Source organism: Calidris pugnax, unplaced genomic scaffold (genome assembly GCF_001431845.1).
Source record: "Calidris pugnax isolate Ruff unplaced genomic scaffold, ASM143184v1 scaffold32, whole genome shotgun sequence".
NCBI classification, from domain to species: Eukaryota; Metazoa; Chordata; class Aves; order Charadriiformes; family Scolopacidae; genus Calidris; species Calidris pugnax.
The window spans coordinates 7,427,376-7,451,952 of record NW_015090783.1 but is presented as its reverse complement, the minus strand read 5'-3'; the positions used below and the strand labels follow the sequence as shown (position 1 = coordinate 7,451,952).

Below are 24,577 nucleotides of genomic sequence, written 5' to 3'. Positions count from 1 at the left end.
AATTGGCCAAAATGTTATGCTATTGTAAATGCAATTCAGGAAACTAGCACACTTGAACGTATAATGAGTAACTTCACAGAAAAAATACATAACAGTCTTCCTGTTCTACTGAGCACTAATGAAAATTAAGCTTAATTATGGTGTCTGTATTTGGGACCCACATTTTAAAAAAATACCCTGAATAACTAGAACGAATTCAGAGGAGAGGAGAAAAAATGATGAGACATTAATGAGATGGCATATAAGAAAAACATCAGGAGAATTGGGCTTATTTATCTTCAAAAAGATGAGGGAAAATTTCCAAATACATACAATTAACCAAAATAAAAATATAATAATTGCTCTTCATATTCACTATGTACAGAGCAAGAGGCTATAGGTTTTACTTATAGCAAGAAAAGAGCTTTTTTTTTTTTTCTCCTAATTTCTTGTTTAACTGTCACATACAGTTAAAAATGCATAGAGAACCTATGGAATCGTTGGAGGTTTCCAAGAACAGGTAGACAAATAGCTATCATTTGTTAGGTTACCCAAGACATAGCTTAATGTAATAAAAAAACTTCTGTCAATACCTACATGCTGCAGTATGTAATGCAGAACTCATGGTAACTGCACCAAGTCACATCCTAACTCTGCTTTTTAAATAAATATTTTTCATATTTTTCATCCATGAAAGTACTATGCTCTGCCAGCCTCACAAGTGTATCTTATATATATATACTAGACAGACAGCACATATTTTTACATTCATTGTGCTATAAAGCTTTTCCTTCATCTGGTAAGTTAACTATAGCTGAGAGAGTCGTTAGGTGTTACTCAACCTACATGCAGTCTGAAAGACATGAGAATTAATTCCACATTCCCAATGGCTATTGATACCTGTCCTTTTAAAAGATGCAAATCCAAAGAGAACACCAGTGCTTTTTAATAATTTCTGCTATAAAGACAATTTAATACAAGTCAGAGTAATTTAAGAGTTAAAAAATTACTGGGTTTTATATTTTGTTTAGCTAAGGTATTTTCTTAGTTCCTCCATCTGGCAATAGCAAAAGGGCAAGCTTTTCTAAAAAGCTAAAGTGATCCCTCAGTTACAAGCAAATGATAAATCAAGGACTAAATATTCTTTTGAGGTCCCTTCCTGTAAAGTTTCCTATTATTTCAAAAGCTAATATAAAAATACAACTGGGTATTAACGTCCCCAAATTATTATCTGTAGTGGAAATGAAGAGAATAGGGAAAAAAGTCTACTAAACTGTGCATAAGCAACTGCAACAAAATTCCTATTAAAAATATGTCCTGATATCAGATTCTCTCTTTGGTATTATTATATTTTGTTTCATTACTTTGCTGCATCCCTTTTAAGTTTTAGGAAGATTTCAAACAACCTGACAATTGAAATCTGTATTTGATGTAAAGTTGAGTATTTTATGTTAATTTGTAAATATTGAGGAAACACCACTTGAAAGCAAATTATTTTTTTTTAATGCTCATTCGTCCTAATGTACTCAACTTGTGATATTTCAGGGATTTCTATGTCAGACTCTATCCCCTACTCTGTCAACAGATGAAAGAGAACAGCTCTGGACAGAAGATGTAAAAAGGTCAAAAGGAAGAACCTTGTTAACTTTCAAAGATATTAGTTTAAAAATATTAATTATTATTGGAAAGATGTCACTGGGAAAAAAGAACTTGTATGTTTGTCTGTACTGCCAAGACCTTTATTGTATCGCAGTGACATACAATAAAGTGAGACAGTCACTTGAATAATTAAGTAACTATCATTACTGAAACACATCTGTCTTCAATAGTAGAAAAATATCTGTAGTTCATTTGACTTAATTTTATGCTTAAGAGTATTTTGAGATTAATTGAACCTTGAATGAAATAGGTTTACTGGGTCAACTTCAAAAATCCCTATTCCACACTATCCCTCCATACCAAAAAAAGCCTTTAGCATGTCATTATCACCGCTCCATTAGCATTCAGGCACAACACCTGCACGCCTATCAATTAATAGTAAAAAGTCATGTTAAACTTTGGGGAATCTAAATGACTATTTAATTTTAAAATGCAAAAGGAAAAAAAGGCTCAATACTTCACTAGCCACTACTCTGTGCCAGCGTTCTCCCTGTCATGGTTTGGGCTGGGTTGGCCACTAAAACGAATGAGAGATGCCCTCTTTTACTTCTCTTCACTTCAGATGTACCATAAACCCTGTGGACCATAAACCAAAGCCTTGTTCCTGAAACTGTGTCCACCCACAGGGCTGAAGGAGGGAAGAAAGAGACAGCGTTAAAGTGTCAGTGACCTGAACTAGACATACAATCCTAATGACAGAGCTCTTACTGTTAATTATGCTCACCAGGTAACATCTCTCATGGTACAAGCTTACATTATTTATCTCAGGGGAGCTGAAGTACAACTTCATGGTGCCAGGATGAATGAGGTATTTCGCCTTGTCAATTAATCACTGTGCAGCTCAGTAATTATGTTGTCTCTCCTCCACCCTTTGAAACTTTGGAGATTAAAAGGAGACAGGACAAGACTTCTGAAATGTCTGCATGTGGGGGTAGGTAACAGGCTCAGAGAGCCAACAGGGTGTAACTCGCTTTTTCTGAGTAATAACATTTTCTGCCTTAAATATCTGAAGGAAAACGCATGCCCACTTAGTACAAGAAGGGATCTGAAATGAGATAAACAATCAGCTACAAGTCAAAAATAAAAAATGAGTGGCACAGAAAGCTTTTCTAAAGAGCTATATCCATATGCTGACTCAATTTACAGTAAAGAAAAAATCCTGCTGCACAGTTCAGAGCTTATGAATAACCAACTATCTATTATTAAAAATAAAAAAAAAAATTGTCTCATGCAGTAAAGGTGGGCTGTGGATGCACAGGCTCTCTCTCTTCGTCCTGCCTGCCTGGCACCATATCTCCCCTCTTCTCTTTACTTGTATGTATGAGCATTTCCCTGTATTGCTCTGAAACACGATGGTATCACACAATTCTCAGTCTTGAAACAGACTTCACCCATAACAGAAGACAACATTCAGACCTGTATCAAGAGGCACTTGCACATTATTAAAAACAAAAGAATCCAGAGATTTGCATGGGAGCAGCTTAATTTCTAGAGGACAGCAAGTCCTCTAGAACGTTTAAAGGGAGTTCTCTTATAAAATGAGGCAAAGATGAGAGTCTATGTATGATTTTGTGTGGCTGCACTGAACACTGAATGTGTTTTGGTTACTTGCAGTCCTATATCACTGTTCTTCTGTCTTCAAGTGCAGAGCAAGAGAGTATCTCATCAATGTTCCATGTATTTAGTCAAATCCTTTTTACATAATCTCACACTAAATGGCAGTGTGATACTTTTCCTAATCAGAGAGAGGTTAAATTGGGGAAAGGTAAAAATGGAGCACACTGCAATAAACTGGATCTGATTCATTATTCATGTAGTCCAGTATGCAGTCCCCATGAACACCCAGTACCATGTGCCAGAAAAGGATATGTTCTGCAGACCAAAAGATTTCATTTTAAACTGCTGGAGAGAGAGAATTTTGAAGGGGTAAGATTTTAATGTTCCAAAATGCAACATGGACATTCTTTTTATGCACTCTTTATATCCACTCCATCTTAGCAGCTTATTCAAAATGCAACATGGACATTCTTTTTATGCACAGAAATATCCACTCCATCTTAGCAGCTTATTTAGTTTGGCATGAATGAAAACCTGGTGCAGAAAGTTTCTCAGAGATCACCTTTGTCTCATCAGGATGCTGAGAACCCCCGTTTACAAAAAACTCTGCATCTTCATAGCATTTGCAGAATTACAGACCAACAAACTACGAAGTGAGACTTCTCCCACAGCATGAAGCAAGTAGCCTTTCCCAGTGAGCTTATCATGCAGGTTCTGCCAATTATTACAAGCAAGCCGTGACAGGTAAAGCAGGAAGAGAATGCCTGGGGAACAGAGATTTGTAAAAAGGTTAGAGGCAGCACGGGCAATATTGGTTGCAAAAGCAATCAGGCAAAGACAAACACGAAAAAGGACAATTACATCTAACTACACACAACACACTACATGGCATGGATGAAGACTTAAACAATAGGACATTTTAACACTGCAATAACAATGGATTCTGAATATATCATCTGCATACCACCACAATAAAACAGAACTGACTATCAACACAACAAAGGCATATTACAGCAAAAAAGACCTCACAACAATCTCCCGGTCCATTTTTTGGGAGATTTCTCATTCAGATTGTGAGTTTTTTAAAATTTTAGTACTATAACTGCTTTCTGAACTAGCTTTAATGTTTAGCACAAAATTGAGGTAAATTTAAATGATTGGTCTTTACTGACTATCTACATCCAGCCTATATAAAGAAGGACAATGAGCATGTCTGGTTTGGTACCCAACACTGGCCGTTTAGCTGTGTAAGTATGGGGACATTCCAGGTAATGATAGTTGGTCCCTGCTGAATTCCTGTTTGTTCTTGCTTCCTACTTTGCTCTCAGAAAAGAAAAAAAGAGTCTAAAGCTCAGGCTTCTACTGTTAAATGCAAGTTTTCATTTTGGAGGGTTATAAAACAGCAACAGGCAGGGGTGATGACAGGGAAGACAGGATTAACAGAAGGAAGGAAAAGATGTTGCTGAATGGAAGGACAAGAAAAGAGAGAGGAAGCTGCCTATTTTACACACGACAGCAGCGAGTCAGGCAGCAAACAACAGCTGCCACTCAGCAATACTTCTGTCTCCTGGAAGGAGATATATGCTAGCAGCTGCCACGAGGAAAAATAAGTTTAGTTACTTTACAAGCTGTATTTACTGGTTCCTTTCTCCCATTTCCATTAAATATATGACTTAAAACTAAGACCAGCATTCACTGGATATAAAGCTTTTCAATGCTCTCAACTTTAAGAGTTTCACCAGAAAAATGTGCTGGAGAGCTACAAAACTATAATGCTACATTTAAATATAATGTATCTGAAATAAGTCTGCCCTTACAGCTTTACCTATCTTCACATGAATGCTTGAAGATCAGAATCCCAATATTTTCAAGGAAAGATGTCTGGCTGTACAGCAATTCTCTCCTGCTTGTAATGAGGTAATTTCATGCACTAGAAGGCACATTGTTTAGAAAAAAAAAACAAACGCAACAAACAAAACCCAAAACAAAACCCACAAGCCAAAAACCCCACAAAACCCATAAAACTTCAAGGAAAAAACAGGGCTCAGAAGGCACCACAGGAGTTCATCTAGTCCGTTCCTTTTTCCATCAGGATAAATTACAACTCTATCATTCCTGGCAGACAGTTGTATCGACATTTTTTAAAGACTTCCAGTGTTGATGTGTTGCAGTGTTATACTATCCCCAGGAACATATTGTAGCATTTCACTTTTTTTTGGCTATGTAATATTTCCTAATACTATGCTAACACTATTTTCTAGTGTACGGACTGAAAATGCAATTTAAGTCTAATATTGTTTGCCCTATCTCCCATGGACAAGGAAAACCCGGTTTTTGCCTCTAACTCTTTGTCCAACCTTCAACACTGTTCGTTACGGTGCTGTCATGTCTCCCCTTAGTCTGCTCCTCCCTCGACAAACCATCCTGATTCCTTTTCTCTTTCCTCACAAGTCATGTTTTCTTGAAGGATAACACAGAAATGGTCAAAAGAGGCCTCACAGGTCAGCAGTGCCAGGAATCCCAGCCAGCATGTTTGCCCGTGGTAACATACAAAGAGAATTTTGGAGGTAATGCTCTTATTTTATGTCATGTATGATCAACAATATCGATACAAGAGTAAGAGTAAATAAAGAGGATTGTCAGGCCTCAGAAAGAATATATATCTAGGCTGAATTTAGGCCACATTATTTGTTCTGTGAACAACAATATAGACAGTTTCGTTTGCTGTCAGAATGGTAAAAAAATAATCTAGAGAGCAGTCAAATGATGGGTATTTTCTTGCTATTTTTAGGAATAGTACAATGCAAATGCAGGTGCTGGATTTCTTCAGTGATGTGGTTACGTGTAAGATGTCAAGCGCATTTTACTTCAAAAGTATATATTTTAGTACAAGTAAAATGCAAATGCATGCAGAGGAGCATGGTATGTGTAATAATATAAAAGTGGAAGAGTTCTGAGCATTGCTCAGCCTGTTAGCTCTCCTTCCATCTGTAACAGCCCCAAGGCAAACAGTTCAGTTTCCTGGGGCTCTTCAATATGCTGTATCCAGAGCTCAGTTGTGCCAGCAACTTGCAAAACATTAGGAACGATGCAGTACTTTGCAATTCCACTTGTCACAGTTACACACAGCCTTCCTAAAGATCACCTGAACTCCGCTTCTTTCAGCAGCTGACGCTTTGAACTGCTTTGAGAGCAGCAAAGCTTAGCCCTAGCTAGGCCAAGGCAGCACACCCCAAAACTGCTGCTTCAGCCCTGGCAGAGACAGACATTCCTTAGCTTGCACCTTCAGGCTTTGTGAAGCAGCCAACTTTGCTCCGTTGGGCAATTGGCATGTCACAGTAATAATATCGTACTTTGAGTGAATGTACTAACACCACATATTTATCTAACTTATGTATCTCCTGGGAACATTTCAACAGTCTTCAGGACCTAAGCAGATGTAGTCTTAGGCAGAACTGCTTCTCATAGGGAATATTATTTAGGATATATTTAAATATTTCCTCCCTCCTCTGTTTGCTGTGTCATAAGACATGAGAAGGCTAATGGAAGAGCCTGATCACTATATAATGCATTCACACTAACACACTACACGTGATATCAAAACAGTCCAATGAATTACTCCTGACTGAAATGTAAGCAAGAATAAAATGAACATTTCTCTATTGAATTTAGTGAAAGAGATGAAGGATCTTCTGTCAGTTTCACCAAGAATTATTTGTTGAGGAAAAGGAATAAATTCACCTCCCAGAGTTTCCAGGTGTATAAACACTTGTTTCAAAACTATGTCAACAAAGTTATTTACAAATGACTGGTCTTCAGAAATTGACAATAGGAAGCAGCCCACCCTCCAGAAATAAATTCATATCAAGCACAGCACTTCTGCGGGGCCCATCACATTCTGCCAGCACTAAGCTATACATTGCAGATATTTCACTCCTCCTCCTCATAGTTCCAGATCGATAAACAAACGGCCAGAAGAACAGAAGCAGAATAAAATTCCTAGCCAAATAATAATGTCAGGTTACTTAACTAGTAACTTAATTTCTACTATGTACATATATCACAAAATCTTCACTGTGATACCACCCTACCTTCTTCATTTATAAGCCAATTATTTATTATATCACTTTATATTCTATAGAGATGAGCTGCTAACCAGTCACTGTAAATGATAAAGAAAAATTAAAAGATGAAGTCTACTGGACTGTCATGCAAATCACTTCGTGCTGATACACAATATATTCAAAATAGTTGCCACCTGCCTCCTTCAAAAAAGGATAATATTGTTTTGGTTTGTCTTTTTAATACTTTGCCTTGTTTCAGCCACAGCTCAAATTTTCATCTGGTCACTTCACACAGGCATTGAAATAGTGTCCAGTCTCCTAAAGACTGAACTCACATCTTTCCTAATTACCTCAGACAGACATTTAGATCCAACGGAAAAACAAATTTAAAAAGAAAAATCACTGAATATTCAGTTAGCTACAAACTCCTCCTATTGACATTCCCGTTCTGATTAAATGACAGGTGGCAGGTGACAACTTTGAATTTTATATTTAAAGCTCTGACTGTACATTGATTCTATTTAAAGCACTGAATTTATAAAAGTAATTAGCTTCAATATTGCCCGTGATACCACAGACCCATCACCCTCCTTGAAATGAGCAGTTTGATCATTCCTGGTCAAACCCCCCATGATTAGAGCACCTCCCTGTGCTGCCAGTATTGAGAACAGGGACTGTACCGTCCGGCGTTGCCTGCTGACGGGGTTTTTTACATTTGACGTAATCGTGGTCAACTGGAGTGGCTGTGTAAGGTGGGGATGTCAGACCTGGACCGGAGGAGGAGGGGAGGGAAGTCCCAGGGCCTGGCACTGTTCCGGCTGAAGAATGAGAGTCTTCATCAATCATGCAAGCTTTTTCCCTGGGAGGGGCAAGAAAAAAAAAAAATAAAGTGTTAATATAGTAGAGACATATACAAAGAACAAAAGGAGACTAAATGTTCTTATGACATTTTCAGTACAATCAAATTTTACTAGCAAATTCTAAATGATGGACTTTGAGTACAGGTTATATTCCTTCCTTGCCACTGGTCAACAGTAAAACATTTTTTTGTAGTTGGTAATGAGACAAATTACACGAAGGAAAAAGCCTCTTATCCTTTAAAATCAAGGCCATTTGCTTTTGCACTTGTTAATAGTTGAATTAAAAAAATATAATTTTATTAATAAATAAAAACAATGGCTTCAAAATGGATCACAAGATCAAAATTGATCTATTTTGTTCCCTTTCCATCTACAGTGTGCCAGTCAATGAGAAGATCTCAGAGTAGTGTATAAAGCTTATTGCTCATAATACCTGAAAACTGCAAATATTCGAATTAATTCTAATCACTTTGTTTTGTTTATGTTTCATTCAGCTTCATTTTAATAGCTCATTATGCAGTAGTTTATAAATACGCTTTCAAAGGATACTCCTGGAAATTAGCACTCACTTTTCTGCAACTTTTGGGGTGTTCTTCTCCTCACCCCGGGCAAACGGTCCCTCAGAAGCTTCTTTCATGAAACTAACTAGTATCTCTGCATCTACTCCAGAGTCCGGTTTCCCCACAAGTTTCAAAATGGAAGCGTGAAGTCGAAAGTATACCTAGAAAACACCAAAGTCCACTCAGTCAGTAGAGAACTCATAGCTTTACAACCTAATAGTCTCTTCTCTGTAGAAACTGGAGGAGTTAGTACAGTCATCCATTACCTAAACTTATCTCAATAGGACTTTTCCTGCCTTTGGAAGTTGCTGCTGGGAAGCAAATCACCACTGGGTGTGTTCTAGATCCACAACACGGTGACAGCAAAGGTGTTATCACTGCTATTCCAACTCACGCATGAACTTACGCTTTCATAGGTATGAGATGCTCGTGAAACCTATCAATGTTTGATTTTGAGAAAAACTGACTAACAACTGTGTGCAGCAAAATCCAAAAGTGGAATTTCTGCCTGTCTGTCCAACACTGAGACTGTCTTTAAAGCAAAACCAACCTGAATAACAGGCTCCACTTCATTCTCCAAGTTAGTCTTGTATATGTTCCCAGATGCAGAGCACCATGTACATCTGCCTAATAACATAAACTAATAACGGATATTCCATTATCTGTAGAGACAAGGTTTTCAAGTTTATGCATTTAACATTCTTTACCTCCAATGCTTCCATGGCCAGTTCTGGTGGATTATGGTAGTGAATCTTCTTTGGATATCGGGCAGCCTCCTCATGCAAGTAATGGCCTGCCTGTTTGTAATGAAGCAGATAGACAACAGGAGGCTGCTTCTGCTTCTCTGCGATCTTTCCCAGCATGTAGTGAATAAGCCACTCCTCTTCATCACCATCTCCCTCACAGCGAGATGCTGACGTAAAACACAACTTTGCTGTCTCCAGCATACTGTCTCGACGCTCCTCCATCTGTGATCGACAAAGTGTTGAGAAGACATGAATCCACTGTGGCTGGGATGAAAAATTCTAAAAATACACTCCCGCATATAAAAGTGCATAAACAAGGTACATACATCATTTAAAACAGTTTCAACCTAAAAGACACAGAACATAACCAAGCAAATACATACTGACGACCCATAAAATGCATTTATGGATAGGCTTTTGTTCATTCCAGTAACTGCTGACACAAATAACCAGAACAAAACAGTAAGACAGGAGTGTAAGAACATGCATATAAATACAAATCTGAAAAACAACAAAGTTATTTTACCACTTTTTCAGCACTGTAATTACATATTAATTATTTTGCTCTGCAACTAAAGGTCTGCTACAGCAACTAAGGACCACTACCATTTGTGAAGATATGGATTTCAGCTGGTTTGCAAAGCATATAATTTTGAGCTGAATATGGCAAGAATACTTTTTTCTTTTCCCCCTAAAGAAATTAAAACCAGCGGCACAAATTAAGGTTAGCTGCCAATAAAGTCACATAAAAAACTAGGTCAAAAGATGCATTAATGTAATTTTCTCTCTTTGAATAAGAAGTTCATAAATTTAAATTTTTGGGCTAGAACAGTATCCTAAACACTTGCTGCACTTCAAGAACTGTAACATAGCCTTTTCTTTCCTAAATATTTAGTAATGAGAAGAGAATAATAAGTTTTTTATGTATGAGAAACACATTCCTGTAGAGACATATCCCTGGAAGGGATATTATATATTGCTCTAATTTATCTTTTATTGTAATAGAGCTTTTCTTAGTAAATTATGCCTTTTTAACATATTCACTTGAAAAAAGGAAGACTCAAGTAGGCCTAAAGAAGCACTCTGATTTAATCAATAACTTCAGATGCCTGCTCTGTATTGTACCTTTTATCTGATAATATGAAATAATTCCAGCATTATCCCTGGAATCCTTCAGCAAGTCCCTCATATCCAAGAGGCCGCAAAACAGTAAGACCAAACTTCTGATAGATCAAAGGCATAAAATGTAGTAACTTCATTTTCTGAGTAGTTACTTTTGGAGCTCTTGGATGTTATTAACAAATAACCCTCAGAAAGAGAACTCTATTGTTAGTTGTCATTTCAAACATACTATTTAATAAACCATTTGTTCTCCTTTAATACACGTGCTTACATCGTCTTTCCTCTTAGAGGGTCAAATGCCGTTTAAGTGTCTATGGGAAGTGCAATGTTAATACAGTTATAGAGGCAGCTCAGATGCAAGACCCATCACTTCACTGGAAATATATTAAAGTATGTTACCAATAACAATCTCTACAGTTCAAACAGTAAAAGTTTCATAGCAAACGCTGAGGAGCGGCACTTTTTTTTTCATTCTGCTTCCCATTGTGGACTGCATAAGATTTGTAAGTCAGAATAGAGCAAACGCTGAGGAGCGGCACTTTTTTTTTTCATTCTGCTTCCCATTCTGGACTGCACAAGATTTGTAAGCCAGAATACTTATATCAGAACTAGAGTTTACTGGTCCAAGAAGACAGACAAAATATTTCCCCTAGCAACTCTTATCACTGTCAGAGAGTATTTGCAATCGCTTGCTTTGGCTTAGCAATAACCTTCATAATAACTCTAACTTTTTCATCACCATCATGCATAAAAAGCTAATGAATTCATAATAAATTTTTCTATGAAAATTCTATCAACCTCCTCATTTTGATCTTTTGTTTAAGTAAATAGCCAAAAAATGTAGAAAAGGGGAGATGTCTTTAGCTACAAGAGATGACACATAGACAGATATCAGAGTAACTCCTGATCTTTTCACTATTTAAATATATAAGCATTTCACCTTTTCCTAGAAACCTTGTATGACATTTACAGAAAGGTAAGGTAAATATAATTTCCCTTTTCAGAAGGTTACAATAATTTTGTCTCGCCTTCAAAAGATAATTGAAAGAGCAGGCTCAAACTCATTTTACACAAGAAAAAAAAAGAAAAAAAAAACCTTTGGCTCAAACTCATTTTACACAAGAAAAAAAAGAAAAAAACCTCTTTAAATACTGCTTGACACTTATATGAATGAATATTAGAATTTCCAATATTACTGAGTAACCATACAGTGTATTATGTGATATACAGCATGTAAGTACTTAATTTAAAAGGTTATTACATTAGAAAAGATAATTTAAAATATTAAAAAACTTCATACTGCTCTCAGTTAGATCCCACCTGCTGCACAACTTCAGGGGGGAGTTCTGATTTCCACTGCTTAAGCTGCCGGGATGCAAAAGAATGTAGGGCATAGGAAATAGTGCCGTATTCTATCCACAAGGAGAGATTAGAGCTGTCAATCTCCAGGGCTCGCTTGAAGCAATTCAAGACGGGAGTAGAGTGCTTCCAGATCGGGCCATCGCTTTTCAATTCATTCGAGTTCAGCTTGTCCTGAATCCGGCTCGCTCGAGCCAGAGCCATGCCAGCCCACGAATCAAACCTACGCAAGCAAGAACATCACACGTAAACAACTTCCCCCCTAAACATTACACTGAATGGCACAGACGAGATGCATTTTGTTAGATCCTCAAAACTTTCTCCTCCCTTCATCATATGCTCTCTCAAAACAGATTTCTGCACCTCCTCCTCCTCTTAGAGAGGAACAGAGGATGTAGAGACTAAATCATTCTGATTTTACTAAATACGGTTTGCTAATAAAGCACTGTGCCCAGGGATCATCACACATGAAAACCACATGAAACAACAAGGTCTATTTGCCATGCAAAATTAGGACATATATACCTCTAATGGCAGTGCTCCCATTGATTTCTTTTCTCAGTAACCAGGCTGTCCTGCCCAAACACTGCCACCCTTTATTTCTGTAAGCCAGCAGACAGCCATCACATCATTTTGTTTTGTTGGACTAAACTATGAATGGTCTTTATCATCATCATCATTATTTTCCAACATAAAAATCACAAAACCCAAAATGCATTCATGTAGGAAGATTGTGATGAACAATAAAGATTGCTTAGTGAGGGAACTGTTCAGGATCCTGTGTTTATCAGATCATTGACAATACAGTCTGAAGAGCAGTTTCTGTATTCTATAATCTCACATTAACATCTGGGGTCAACAGCTCCGAAATTTTTCAATTCTACTATAATTCTAACACCAAAGGAATAATCATAATGTTCTCACATTTTTGCTTGCAATTTCTTGCTGATTTCAACTGAAAACCCATTTCTGGGTCAAGTGACCTTGATAGTCAGATTCCTGAGGGGAATGGAAGGGGAACTGTAATACAAACATTTGAAGAAGTAACATCTCATATGGCTGTGTTATACTGTGCTACCACATAAAGCATCTTCCGAGCAACAAAACGTCACACATTAAAATAAAAATACATTCCACTCATTTATTTATGAATTTAGGTACTAAAGTATCAAAACTACAGAAAAATGGGGATGGGGGATGGTAATTTCTTTACCAGGCTTCGAACAAAAGTTTTAGCAATCTGCTAATCACAGTTCCCAGACTGGAAGATTCAATAACGTTAAGCTACAGCTATTTCCTCAGTAGATTTCACATATAAAATTGCTCTGTGCCTCCAGCTTCCCTTTTGTCTACGGTATGTGCCTGGATTTAGAAACAGTTTTCTTGTCTCAAATCTATCAAGCTAGGGGTTTTGTCACTGACCCTGATAAATCAACTTCAAGGAGAATTAAAATGATAGCCAACATCTAATATGCAAACCCTATTATTTAATCAGTAAATTTAAAGGTTATTTAATTTCATTTGGGAAGACTGTTATTCAAAACATGCTTTACTTTTAAGATGAGAGAACTTAATCGTGGTGGTATTTCGTAAGTTGTAAATTACCAAGAAACAAGGTGTTTTGGTTTAAATACCACTTAAATACTTTATTTGAGCTTGTGTTCTGTGAGCAGTTCTCTCGCAGCAAGATCAATAATTTTAGAAAGAGGTCAGCCTAAACAGTTAATCCACTAAGGAATGCTATTTGTACTATAGCTAAGCTATTAAACACCGACATTTTCATTCCTTGTCACAGATGAACATGTCAAAACAAAAAAAACCAGAAGGTGCGAAAGGGAAATATTGATTCAGCCCTTTCCCTTCCCAGTTATTCTTAAGTTTAACTTAGCTTCCCTGCCCCCCCCTTCATTTTCTGGCTTTAATCAGGCATTTAACACTAAGTTTGGGGTTCTGTTTTGGTTGGTTGGTTTAGAGATGCCCTTAATTATACAATTGACCTATGATACTGGCTTGCAGGCAAGATTTTTTAGTTTTTGGTTGGATTTTTTTTAAACTCCTGAAAAAAATAAATATCTTTTGTTGTCTGCTTTTCAGTACTGAAAGAAGTGAGAAGAATGAATGAGAGGCAACAGGATTCAGTAATACCAACCTGTTTGGACAAATACAAATGTCGTGCATGTAAAATTTAATCGCCTTGGACTGTTCTTTATTCTTGAAATGATAGTCTGCCAGAAGATAGTACAACTCAGTCACCACTGGTGGAGAATAGTCCGCACCATCTGGGAGAGACGGTGCCTGAAAATTAAAAAAAATATATAAATAATATATCCATATTAAATAAAATGCTCATATTAAATGAGCTGCACACTTGCTTCTTCCTTGTAGTGAAAGCAGCCTTTTCATCACAGAATGTGAAGGTATTGAATATGAAGACAGTGAAAGTGTTTCACAGATACACAGAGCACTTACAAACACTAATGAACATTTCATACTGACTCCATATTAATCAATATTACATCTTGCCATTCCAAGACTAAAAGCTTTGGTGGTGTCATTCTTACTTCATTTAGATGCAATTACCTGAGGAAATCCAACATCATGGAATAAATCATTCCCCTAACCATCTCAAAGTCAACATAAAAATGATAACAATAATTTTGACTTCTTTCAATTTTTCTTTTTTAAAGCAATTAATTATACCTTGCTGCATGTTCCTTCAATATAGGCAGATACAGTGTCTAGGCTCAGCATAGGTTTGTCTGTTCGAGGAACAATTGTAGCAGTCTTCTTCAAAAGGTTGGCCAAATCAGCAGAAACAGTACTGGTTTTGTAACTATCAAATTCCGGAAGAGTTTTAGGCTTAAAATATTCAAACATAAACAAAGCATCTTCCCACGTTAGATCAACCTGAAAAGGGAGGTAGATAAGAGGGGAAAAAAATAAATTATTTCAAATTCCAAAATTCAGAAGTCTACTAACAATGAAGTTTCTATGGCTTTTCTAGTTTGTAAGAATATAGATACTACTCTAGCAGGAAATAAATTCAACCTCCCAAGAATAGAACAAGTAAAAGTGCCATTAATTTATGCTGCTCACAAATATAGCCTACTGCTCTCTGATTTAAGACTAAGATATTGGGCTGTAACTTAGTGTATATCACTGAAAACTAAAGTCATTCTACTTGCTTAGAAGAGTTGCTCAGAGAAGTTGTTTATAAGCAAAAATCAATTGGAAGCATTCCTGAGTGACACTGAGCTCATGGGTAAGAAATGGAGGAGAAAATCATCAAACTCAAGTAAGAAGAATAAATGAAATAGGAATCAGACAAAATTCTGAGACTCAAAAATCTTCAAACTCTCTAGAGAAAGGTACTTTCAGAATTTATTCATCGTTTTCCCTTCACCTTTCTTTCTTGTAAACAGTAAAAACCCCTAAAAGTTACAGTTCTCTTCAGACTAAGTTTTTCTCCTTTTATTGTTCATCTTACTCCTTACAGTAAATTTTGCTTCTGTATTGAAAATGGTGAAGTCATATTACTAAAAATCAATTTGTCAATGTTTTCAATAAGAACATTTTGAACCAGAATTGCCCAAATGTACTAGGTTTATTGGGAGGCAGGGGAGGGAGGGAGGAGCACAGGGTAACATACTTCATCACACTTCCCTTTTTCTTAGTTATTTCCATTTTCTCATTATAATGATTTTCTAAAAGGTAAATTTAAGAGACAGAATTCACAAATATTCAATGAGTAATAATGTAACAGTATTTGTGTATTTAAAAAGGTTTGTTCAAAGAAGCCAGACAATTGTTTTGTTTGTAAGAAACTCTTTTTCACTTACAATTCTATGATCATTCGCATTTGGTAAACACAACAATCTGACAGTTTTGAACAAAATCAGTGATGTTTCAAGGCAGAGAATTGCTGACCTGCTTTTTCTGTCCCTTCCTTAATACTAAAATCCTCTTTCCCAAGGCACTCTGCAGTTGTTCTTCTCCCAAACTCAACTGAATTTCACACATTTCTCATGAACAGCTACCAAATATTTACCATTGCAGACTTCAAATTAAGCTATAGTATCATCTACTTGCATAATTTTTTAACTGTGACATTTTTCACTTTCATAAACTGCAAGGCTGGCTGCTTAAAGTTTTCTTCTCACAAGCTGACTTTTTTCTTTTCTACTTTTCCTCAACCTCGAACTTCTTCTCTGTTGAAAACAGGAAAGTCATAGCTCAATAAAATTGATTTGTCAATCATTTTAAAATGGCAGACTACTGTGAATAAGACTATACCGGCATTTCATTTCAAATATCTGACCCTCTATATTCATAAAGGCTTCCATATTATTTTAATGAGTTTGTCTTCTAGAATACGTAAAATACATCAATTTTACAAGGAAATAAAAGCAATCTTTCTCCAAAATATATTAAGGCATGTTAAAACCAAACAAGGGTGTACCTTTCATGACTTTAGGATAGGCCACTGACATTAAATAATACATATCTTACCTGCTGTACTGAATGTTCTTCTAGGTATCTTGCTTTGCTTTTTTTGCTAGGGAAACCATATAAACAATAAAAACATTGTTCCAAGGCTGTTTCCAGCTCTTCTTTGTATGGATGAGTATCTTCAGAAGTGGATGCTGCAAGTTCTTTTTGTAGTACCTGAACCTACAACACCACAAATATCAGTGAAAAAGTCAGCTGCAAGCTGAAGATTGCATTAAGCTTCCTAGTTGTCGGAAGGCAGATGATGAAAGCGACATTAAAGAACTACACATATTTTTCCCCAACTGCAACCAAATATTATTCATATTTCTGTAAACCGCGTATCACACGAGTCATTTCAATGGCACCGTAACTGCAATTAAGTGTTTTTATTTTTTTCCTATGTTAATTGATGAACTCTTGTCTTTAATCAATGAGATTAGATATCAGCTTTAATGTTTCAGACTTAAGATCATTCAAATTTTGCCACTATACACTAATTTGCTTCTATGAATATAAACACTAGAGTTTGCTAAACTTGTGAAAAAGGAAAAGGCACAGGCAAATTTCTCCCCTAATTCACAAATACCAGTTTCCTCTGCATAGAAAAAGGACGATGAAGAGGACTTTGCAGGAAAAGAAGGGACAGCTAATGAAAATGTGGCTAAAAGGGATACAGAATTGCACAGTATGAATAGTAGTATACAGATGGCTACACACCAAGGGAAGTGGCTGGATTGATCCCAAATGACTAAACACTGTAGCAAGTTGCTATCTTTAACTTCAACATTCTAAAAAGAAGTACCCATCAGTATCATTTTTTGGAAGCTGCTATTACTCTAAAACATTCATTAAAGAAAACTGAATGCCAAAAGAAAAAAGGTAAGTCTTTGAAATTTTTTACTAAGCTTCCCTAAAAAGCAAACCAGAAAAAGAACACAGCCAGGAAGACATTTCGAAGTCAAGAAAAATATGTTCACCAAGAATAATCTGTGAAGTGAGATTTTGGTTCTTTATTTCAAAACCAAAACAAAATCACACACAATTAATGAAGTTTAAGAATTGATTCCAACATGTCCCCCTATGAAATTTAAATTAAAAAATGAAATGTGTAAGAAGAAATGACCTTCATAATATCTTGCACATCCAATAGCAATATGTCGTGTGTGTATCCCCAGGATCAGAGTGCACCTGTTACATCTAAAACTCATTTGAGGTGGCAGAAGAGAAATGTTCCTACTGTAATCAACATTTGGGAGACCAAGTTCTCCACTGTCATTTGCCTCTACAGTTTTAGGAAGCTGCGTACTACCTGGAGAGTTCTATTAACTGATAAGTCATTTCCTTTAACGTTTTCCCTCTGACAGAAAGCATCGACTTTCATTTATTCGTTGTAGTAAGATGTGAATTCTCCAAACCACTCACACCCCTCAAGACACTGGTTAACTTAGGATTTTCCTCAACTCAAATTCCGCAGTCATAAATTGAAAATGCAAAACATTCACCTATTTGCAATTCGTATAAAAGCTCATCATATTCCTTTTACAGTACTTCAGCTGCCTGTTTGTCACCATTTATCATTTTTCAACATCAAGGATTGTAAACTCAATTATTTATGCATACGATGCATGCTACAAGAAGCTTCTCCTTGTGATTGGCTTTCCTGACACTACAAACACTGCACTTCATCACAAGGCAAAATTCTGTCATTCTACATGTAAGAAGCTCATTTGTAAGTGCTGGGATTAACTATAAGACGTTAATTCTCTTCTGCTTAAAAGATCAATGTGCTAAGAACAAGGTACCATTTATTAAGAGCCAAACCCCTGAAAAATAAGAGTAAAGAAAATTCTCAAAAGGCATTTCAATGAAATTTTGAGTCACAGCAATCATCTTTGAGTCACAGCAGACACCTTATTTCTATTACTTTTCCTCTAAGAATTTGTGAATGTTTGAAATTTACCAAAAGTGTAGATAAATAAATTGAAAGGAAGATGTAAGCATCACAGGATACTGTAACAAAAGCATGATATTCCTGTGGCTGCAAACAAAAATCACATCTAAAACCAGTAACAGAATTCTCACTCAAACGGTGTTCAAAACAGTCTCCCGTGTTCTTAATCAGCCTTTAAATTCTTGGCAGTAGCCCAGAATTGTTCTTAATAATTCAGACTTTGACTGTTGCAAAATGACTGAACTAAGTACTAACATTTTCTCTTGCACACCACCTTCAGCCACAAGTGATACAATGTACTTGAGCAGACAGTTCGCCTACAGAAGGTGAACATTTAATACTAGTCTATAAAAACAGTTTTGTTTAACATTCTTGAAGCTGCCTTTCTCTTCAAATAATTCATCCCATTTTATCTTTGTCTTTTCTTACCCTTCCAACACCCTCTTGCCTCTGAAAATAAAATTCTTGTGCTCAATAATACCGTATTATATTTTAGTTTAAGAAGTGGGCAATTCTGCAACTGAAAATCTAATATTTTGTTCAAAGTACCTGATGACATTTGCAAAGATCTAGCTGTAAATACATTCACAGCTCTCAGTTATCTGTGGTTTATCCAGGTTCACAGGGCATGCTATCACAGACTGCCCAGGCTGTGGATACAGGCACACGACACAGACACAATTTAGATTCATCACTGTGCCTGCGGGCAAGCTCGAGCCAGGAAACAGGCTATCTATTTTCAGAAAGCAGAGAGCTTGAGCTAATAAGCCCTCTGGACCCAAGGCAGATCCATGCAGAGCCAGCTCAGGTGTATCAGCATTACGCTGCTAATACCAGGGAGACTGAGGAGAGTAGGATGCACAGATAATCTAATAGCCCTACGCTGAATCAGCCTCAGTTCAAACACTGTTCATTAGCCCCAGCCCGACCAGGGTGAGCCGGCTCCTGCAGAACCCCTCGGGCTCTCCGTGCCGCTCTTCCCAGCTGTCTGAATTCCTGTCCCAGGCACGCTGCTGCTCAAACGCAGAGGTAGATGGGGCCTGGCACTGAGCTGTGGCTAATAAGCTCCAGGGACTGCTGAGAAGGGAAATTAAGAGATTCCCCAGTAGCTCTATGCAGAACTAATCATGATTTTCTCTTGGCTGAAGGTAATAAACCTCAATGAAGTCAAGCCGAATCTGTAAAGTGCCACCGAGTAATCCCTGCAGAGCACTGCTCAGTGAATGGCACAGAACTGCCTTCTCTGGGGTTTGCCAACAGCCAGCCCACCCCAGGCTGCCAGCAGTGACAAGCTGACTGCACTTCAGCTTCTGAGCTAACAATACAGTAAGGAAACAGCAACACACAGACAAATATTCTCCTTCAACCACGGGAAATTTCTTTTCTGGTATAACAGCTAGACCTCAAGGAATAATCTTAAAAAGGTCAACACAACAAATGAGCAACTTCTTTCATCTAATAATGCTACAGCATTACTGCCCAGACACCCCTTTCTGGAGCATATTGCATCTTCTAACTCACTCACGTGAACAACAGCGCAAAGAACAGCCTTCAGACACAGGGAAGCAAAAGCCTGAAGTAATTCTTCATTCTCATCACCTTTGCTCAATAGACAAACTCTATGTGCATATTTGAAGCACGTGGAAACAACAGAATTACTATTGTTTTTCAGTCTGTGGTACAAAATCAAGGAAGGTCTAATCAAACAAGTCAAATTTATCAACAGACAAACACATCATAGTTTCAGGACCAAATCTGGGTAACACCACGCGGCCTGTGAGTGATCAATAGCATTCCAGACACCGAACCGAGCTGACAATGGCCTCCAAATCTGCTCTTGAGATTTGGAAGAAACAAATAGCCAAGTTTAACTGCAAAGTTCACACCTGAATTTTCCTGGCTGACAGTTAAATACGCTCTTTTTTACATGCTAAATAGTATTCACCTATATTGAAAATGTGCAAACTTCACATAACACTCAACAAATTCAGCTCTGTGAAGTGAGCAACTTACTGAGAATCACTGAGACAAGATGAATATGGAATCCCACTGGGCTATTTTAGCAGCAATTCCAAAGAAGTAACACTACAGTTTTTCTTAGCTTGTGAATGATGTTCAGTACTATCAGATCACTTGGTTATTCCTACTTCTCTTTCAAATCCTAGCAACAAAATAAAATTCTAGTGCAAGCAGCAAAATGGAGAAGGAAAATCAGAAGAATGTAATTATTCTTCTCAGTGAGGCAAGTCCACAGAATTAGGGCAGGAAAAAAAGAAGTGTTCTCAGGTTTATTTTCAATTTTATATCAACGCTCAAGAGTTCATTTCTGTTATTTGCCAGATTTTTGAAAACTGACTTCCAAACAGAGAATGTAACTTTGTTATTGTTATCCTTAGGTATGCTGTCATTTGCTTCTTGCTTTCTATGCTTCTTTCATTCACTATTCTTAATTTCTCTTTTCTTTAACATGAGTTCTCACAATTAAGACTTTTGAATATCATTCTGATTACTGAATATGATTCCTGACTTCTTGTCTGAGAAGAAATTACTCTTTCAACATATTTTTAAAAGCAAAGACAATACACACATTGTTCCACGTAAGGGTCGCTAATACTTGAAACTTGGCCTCACCCTCTGTGATGACAGAAGAACATCCTTAAAAAATTAATTTTGCTTTATATAAATTTAAAACACCTAAAGCTTCATCTGAAAACAACAGTTACAGTATTTTTGGTTTAGAAAAAAAGAACCAACAAAAAAGTACCATGTACTGAGTTGCTCAGCTTTGCTGCCAGCTATCCACATCCCTACTACCAACTATCCACATCTCTGCTGCATCCCTTTTTATATTTAACATCTTTGAAAACATGGTAAGTTAAGTTAAGGATAATCACTCCACCCTTTTCAGCACAAATAAGACTTTAACCCAAGTTCTTTCCCGACCTTGAACTAGCAACATTTGTGTCCTGGAGAACAACAAAACAAAAATCAAAACCTAGGAAAAACCCTACAATGAATAAAACAAGTTATGCAAAGCTTTACAGAAGCTTTGAAAAAAAAGTCTTCTGCATTTTTACTTCACAAGAATGATTAGATTATCCATCAAAGCACAAGATGGTTATCTTTAGCAGTGTCTAAATTTTGCACATCTTCAGAAGTACTATACATTATAATGAATTCATGATGAACTCAGCATTGTTCAACAGAAAACATCTGAAGTGGTTACATACAACACTAAGTATTTCCCTTTCCTCCTTCAGTCCATTATTTTATATCCCTTTTATCCTTTATCCATCAAAGCACAAGATGGTTATCTTTAGCAGTGTCTAAATTTTGCACATCTTCAGAAGTACTATACATTATAATGAATTCATGATGAACTCAGCATTGTTCAACAGAAAACATCTGAAGTGGTTACATACAACACTAAGTATTTCCCTTTCCTCCTTCAGTCCATTATTTTATATCCCTTTTATCCTTGTGTGATTGGAAAAAAAAAAAAAAAAAAAGAAAAGTAGACCTGAATAGAATTGAGGCTGATTAACAGCACATGGGAGGAAACAAACGTTTTCATTGTCATGCCATGTCTATCTCACCTATGCATAATTGAGTAGAATGCTGCTTCTGATACCGTTCATTATGAGTGTTAAATCTACTTAACTGAAAAATCCTTATCAAATATTTGAACTCTGAAGCATGGTATACAAGAAAACTGATCTCTCACTGGCAGAAGAGCTATCCAACATTACTGGCAATCACTTTACAGCATTTTTCCACTCCCAACGTTTGGTACTCATTTCTGGGGAATTACCTGGCTCATTCATCATGCTATGGTATGGTTTGGTTACTTTCTGGCATCACACTCCTTGTATTGAACCAGGGGTTATCTGCTCCTGCAGCAAACTCTGCAAGCCCACTTGCTTTTTTCCTGTCTGAAAGACTTAATGAAGTACAAGCCCACCAAAATGCACTGCTCACATGGCACACACCTCTTGCCCAGAGTTTGCCATTTCTGTCCTGCCTAACTTACCTCCTGCTCGGGGGACAAAAGTCAGGGCCACTGCTGGAATATCAGAGCAGGACGCATGCTCCATCCACACAGAGAGCTCACCTTCCAGCAAGACATTTGAGAGATAAGCAGGAAAGATGGGATTTTCTGTTTTGTCTGTTATTTTTCCTGACATTCCTTGTGCTCTCTGTCTAGGTAGTAGACTTGGGGTGACTATTCACCTTCAACAGTTGTGAATTTAGAATTGTTACTCTTAATTTTCAGAGGACAGCTGAAAATTAAGAGTTAGATTACTGAGTAAAATGTTATTTGAATATCTAAAAAAAAAATATTTAATTTAAATCAGAGTAAACCATTGCTGCAAGCAGGCCAGGGTTGTGGATGAGCTACCACACACAGAAGGAGAAGATAAAAATGGATACAGATTCAGCTTTCAGGTATTCCCTCTCCACAGGTCACAAACCGCAAGCCATTGTATATGTTCATTACAAAAAATACAACCCAAACAACCTCTGACTTTACCACAGCACGTGACAAATTAGCATATTACCAGTCACTGGATGAAAGCTAGTAAAAGCCAGAATTACCTCTGTACATTTTTAAGAGTAGAAGAAGCATCTTCTGAAGCTAAACACCACAAAATTCAAGTCATTCAACTGAAGTTTCAGCAGCAGCAGATACAGGCCTATAGTTCTCTTAAGTACTCAGAACAATCACTTAACATTTTTCTGGTGCTTTCTCTTTCAGGGCAAGGTAGATCACTTACTAATTCCCATTTAAGATGTTTATAGAACAGAGTTGGTTATCCAAAGGCACCTCTTGACTGACAAAAAGTCCTGTTTAGAAAGTATGTTCATGGACAGGGGTCCAGAATAACAAACCTTTGCTACTCAGATTAAACTGACTGAAACGTTAACGCGTTTGTCTGGGAGAAGAAGTAAAGTGGATTTAAAAGTGCATTTTTAACACGAAGACAAGGCAATAACCAATCTAATATAACTTTGAAGTTGTTCCCTGCTCTGAGACGGGGGGTAGCCAGATGACTTTCAGAGGTACCTTCCAACCTAAATTACTCTACGATGGTAACACTTACATAGAACTTGAGAAGAGCTCCATCTGAATTGCAACACCAGGATCTTCTTCCCAAATACTCATGAGCAGTGTTCAGCAGCATAAGTGAAGAAGGCAACATAGGGGTATCCGGACTTACTGAAAGGAAGAAGTTGGTAAATATTTAAGTAGCACAGAACTGCATTAAATCCAACTAGTAAATGCCTCATCTGGCAAGAAGTAGTTTCCTGAGCACTAAGAAAGTGATGTTCGCATACCTGTCTACTCCCTTCAGCCAGCAAGATAAGATGACAAACAAGTATTTTCTTATATTCCAAATCTAGATGGTTGTGAGCTCAGCTCCAATATGTGAAAGTGAATAATTGACCCACCTTCTTCTCCCTGGTTCTGCTGCTGCTGCTGGCAGCAAAGGGATCGGAAAGCCTCTTCCTCATGCTGGATGATCCTGTGCAGGATAATCCATGGAAGCACTGAGGAGACGTACGGTTCTTTTGGTTCTTCCTGGACTGCCATGCTGCAGTCTATGATCTAATAAGGAAACAGACATACAGACAAAGTGATATGAAATAAACACCAGCTGTGAATCCTTCCTTCTCATGTTCTCTCACACATACAACAGTTTTTCTATTAATATTTATGCAGATAAAGAATAGTATTTATTATTACTACAGAAACCATTTAGGCCATTACAATGAATACTGTGTTCTCCAGAATTCCATTACATTCCCTAAGATATTGACACACATAAATTTTATACGATGAGAGTATGATTTTGTGAGTAGTGGATGTCCTTGGCTTTTACTGAAGAAATCTCCAGAATTCCATTACATTCCCTAAGATAGTGACACACATACAATTTTATACAATGAGAGCACAATTTTGTGAGTAGTGGATGTCCTTGGCTTTTACTGAAGAAAACAGAGATTTGAGAATTGCAAGCACATTGGATTTTGAAATTAACTAGATTAGCTTTTAAACAGAAGTGAGAGTCTGCCATTTCTTACCTGGACTAAAAAATATTCTTTCAGTAGTTTCAAGGTTCAAACGTACTTTCTTTAAAATTAGCTGTATTAGTAGTGCTAGAAACAGTCCACACACCACTTTTTTTCCTGTGCTCATCACTCTCTCTGTTTTTACTGGAAAAACTCT

General features: G+C 37.1%; 1 protein-coding gene across 5 annotated transcripts in view; it reads right to left on the bottom strand.

Moving 5' to 3' along the window:
• CABIN1 (calcineurin binding protein 1) overlaps positions 1-24,577 on the bottom strand; it is a 116,431-nt gene that overhangs the window by 74,541 nt on the left and 17,313 nt on the right. For 3 of the 5 annotated variants that reach the window (XM_014964666.1, XM_014964691.1, XM_014964673.1), the window contains exons 19-27: positions 23,800-23,956; positions 23,451-23,566; positions 16,416-16,577; positions 14,607-14,813; positions 14,056-14,201; positions 11,868-12,129; positions 9,387-9,647; positions 8,689-8,840; positions 7,940-8,118 (exon numbers count right to left, since the gene is read on the bottom strand). In XM_014964666.1, the coding sequence (XP_014820152.1) occupies positions 7,940-8,118; positions 8,689-8,840; positions 9,387-9,647; positions 11,868-12,129; positions 14,056-14,201; positions 14,607-14,813; positions 16,416-16,577; positions 23,451-23,566; positions 23,800-23,956 (1,642 nt within the window). The remainder of the gene's footprint in view (positions 1-7,939; positions 8,119-8,688; positions 8,841-9,386; positions 9,648-11,867; positions 12,130-14,055; positions 14,202-14,606; positions 14,814-16,415; positions 16,578-23,450; positions 23,567-23,799; positions 23,957-24,577) is intronic. The other 2 variants (XM_014964700.1, XM_014964682.1) reach the window with 1 other exon arrangement.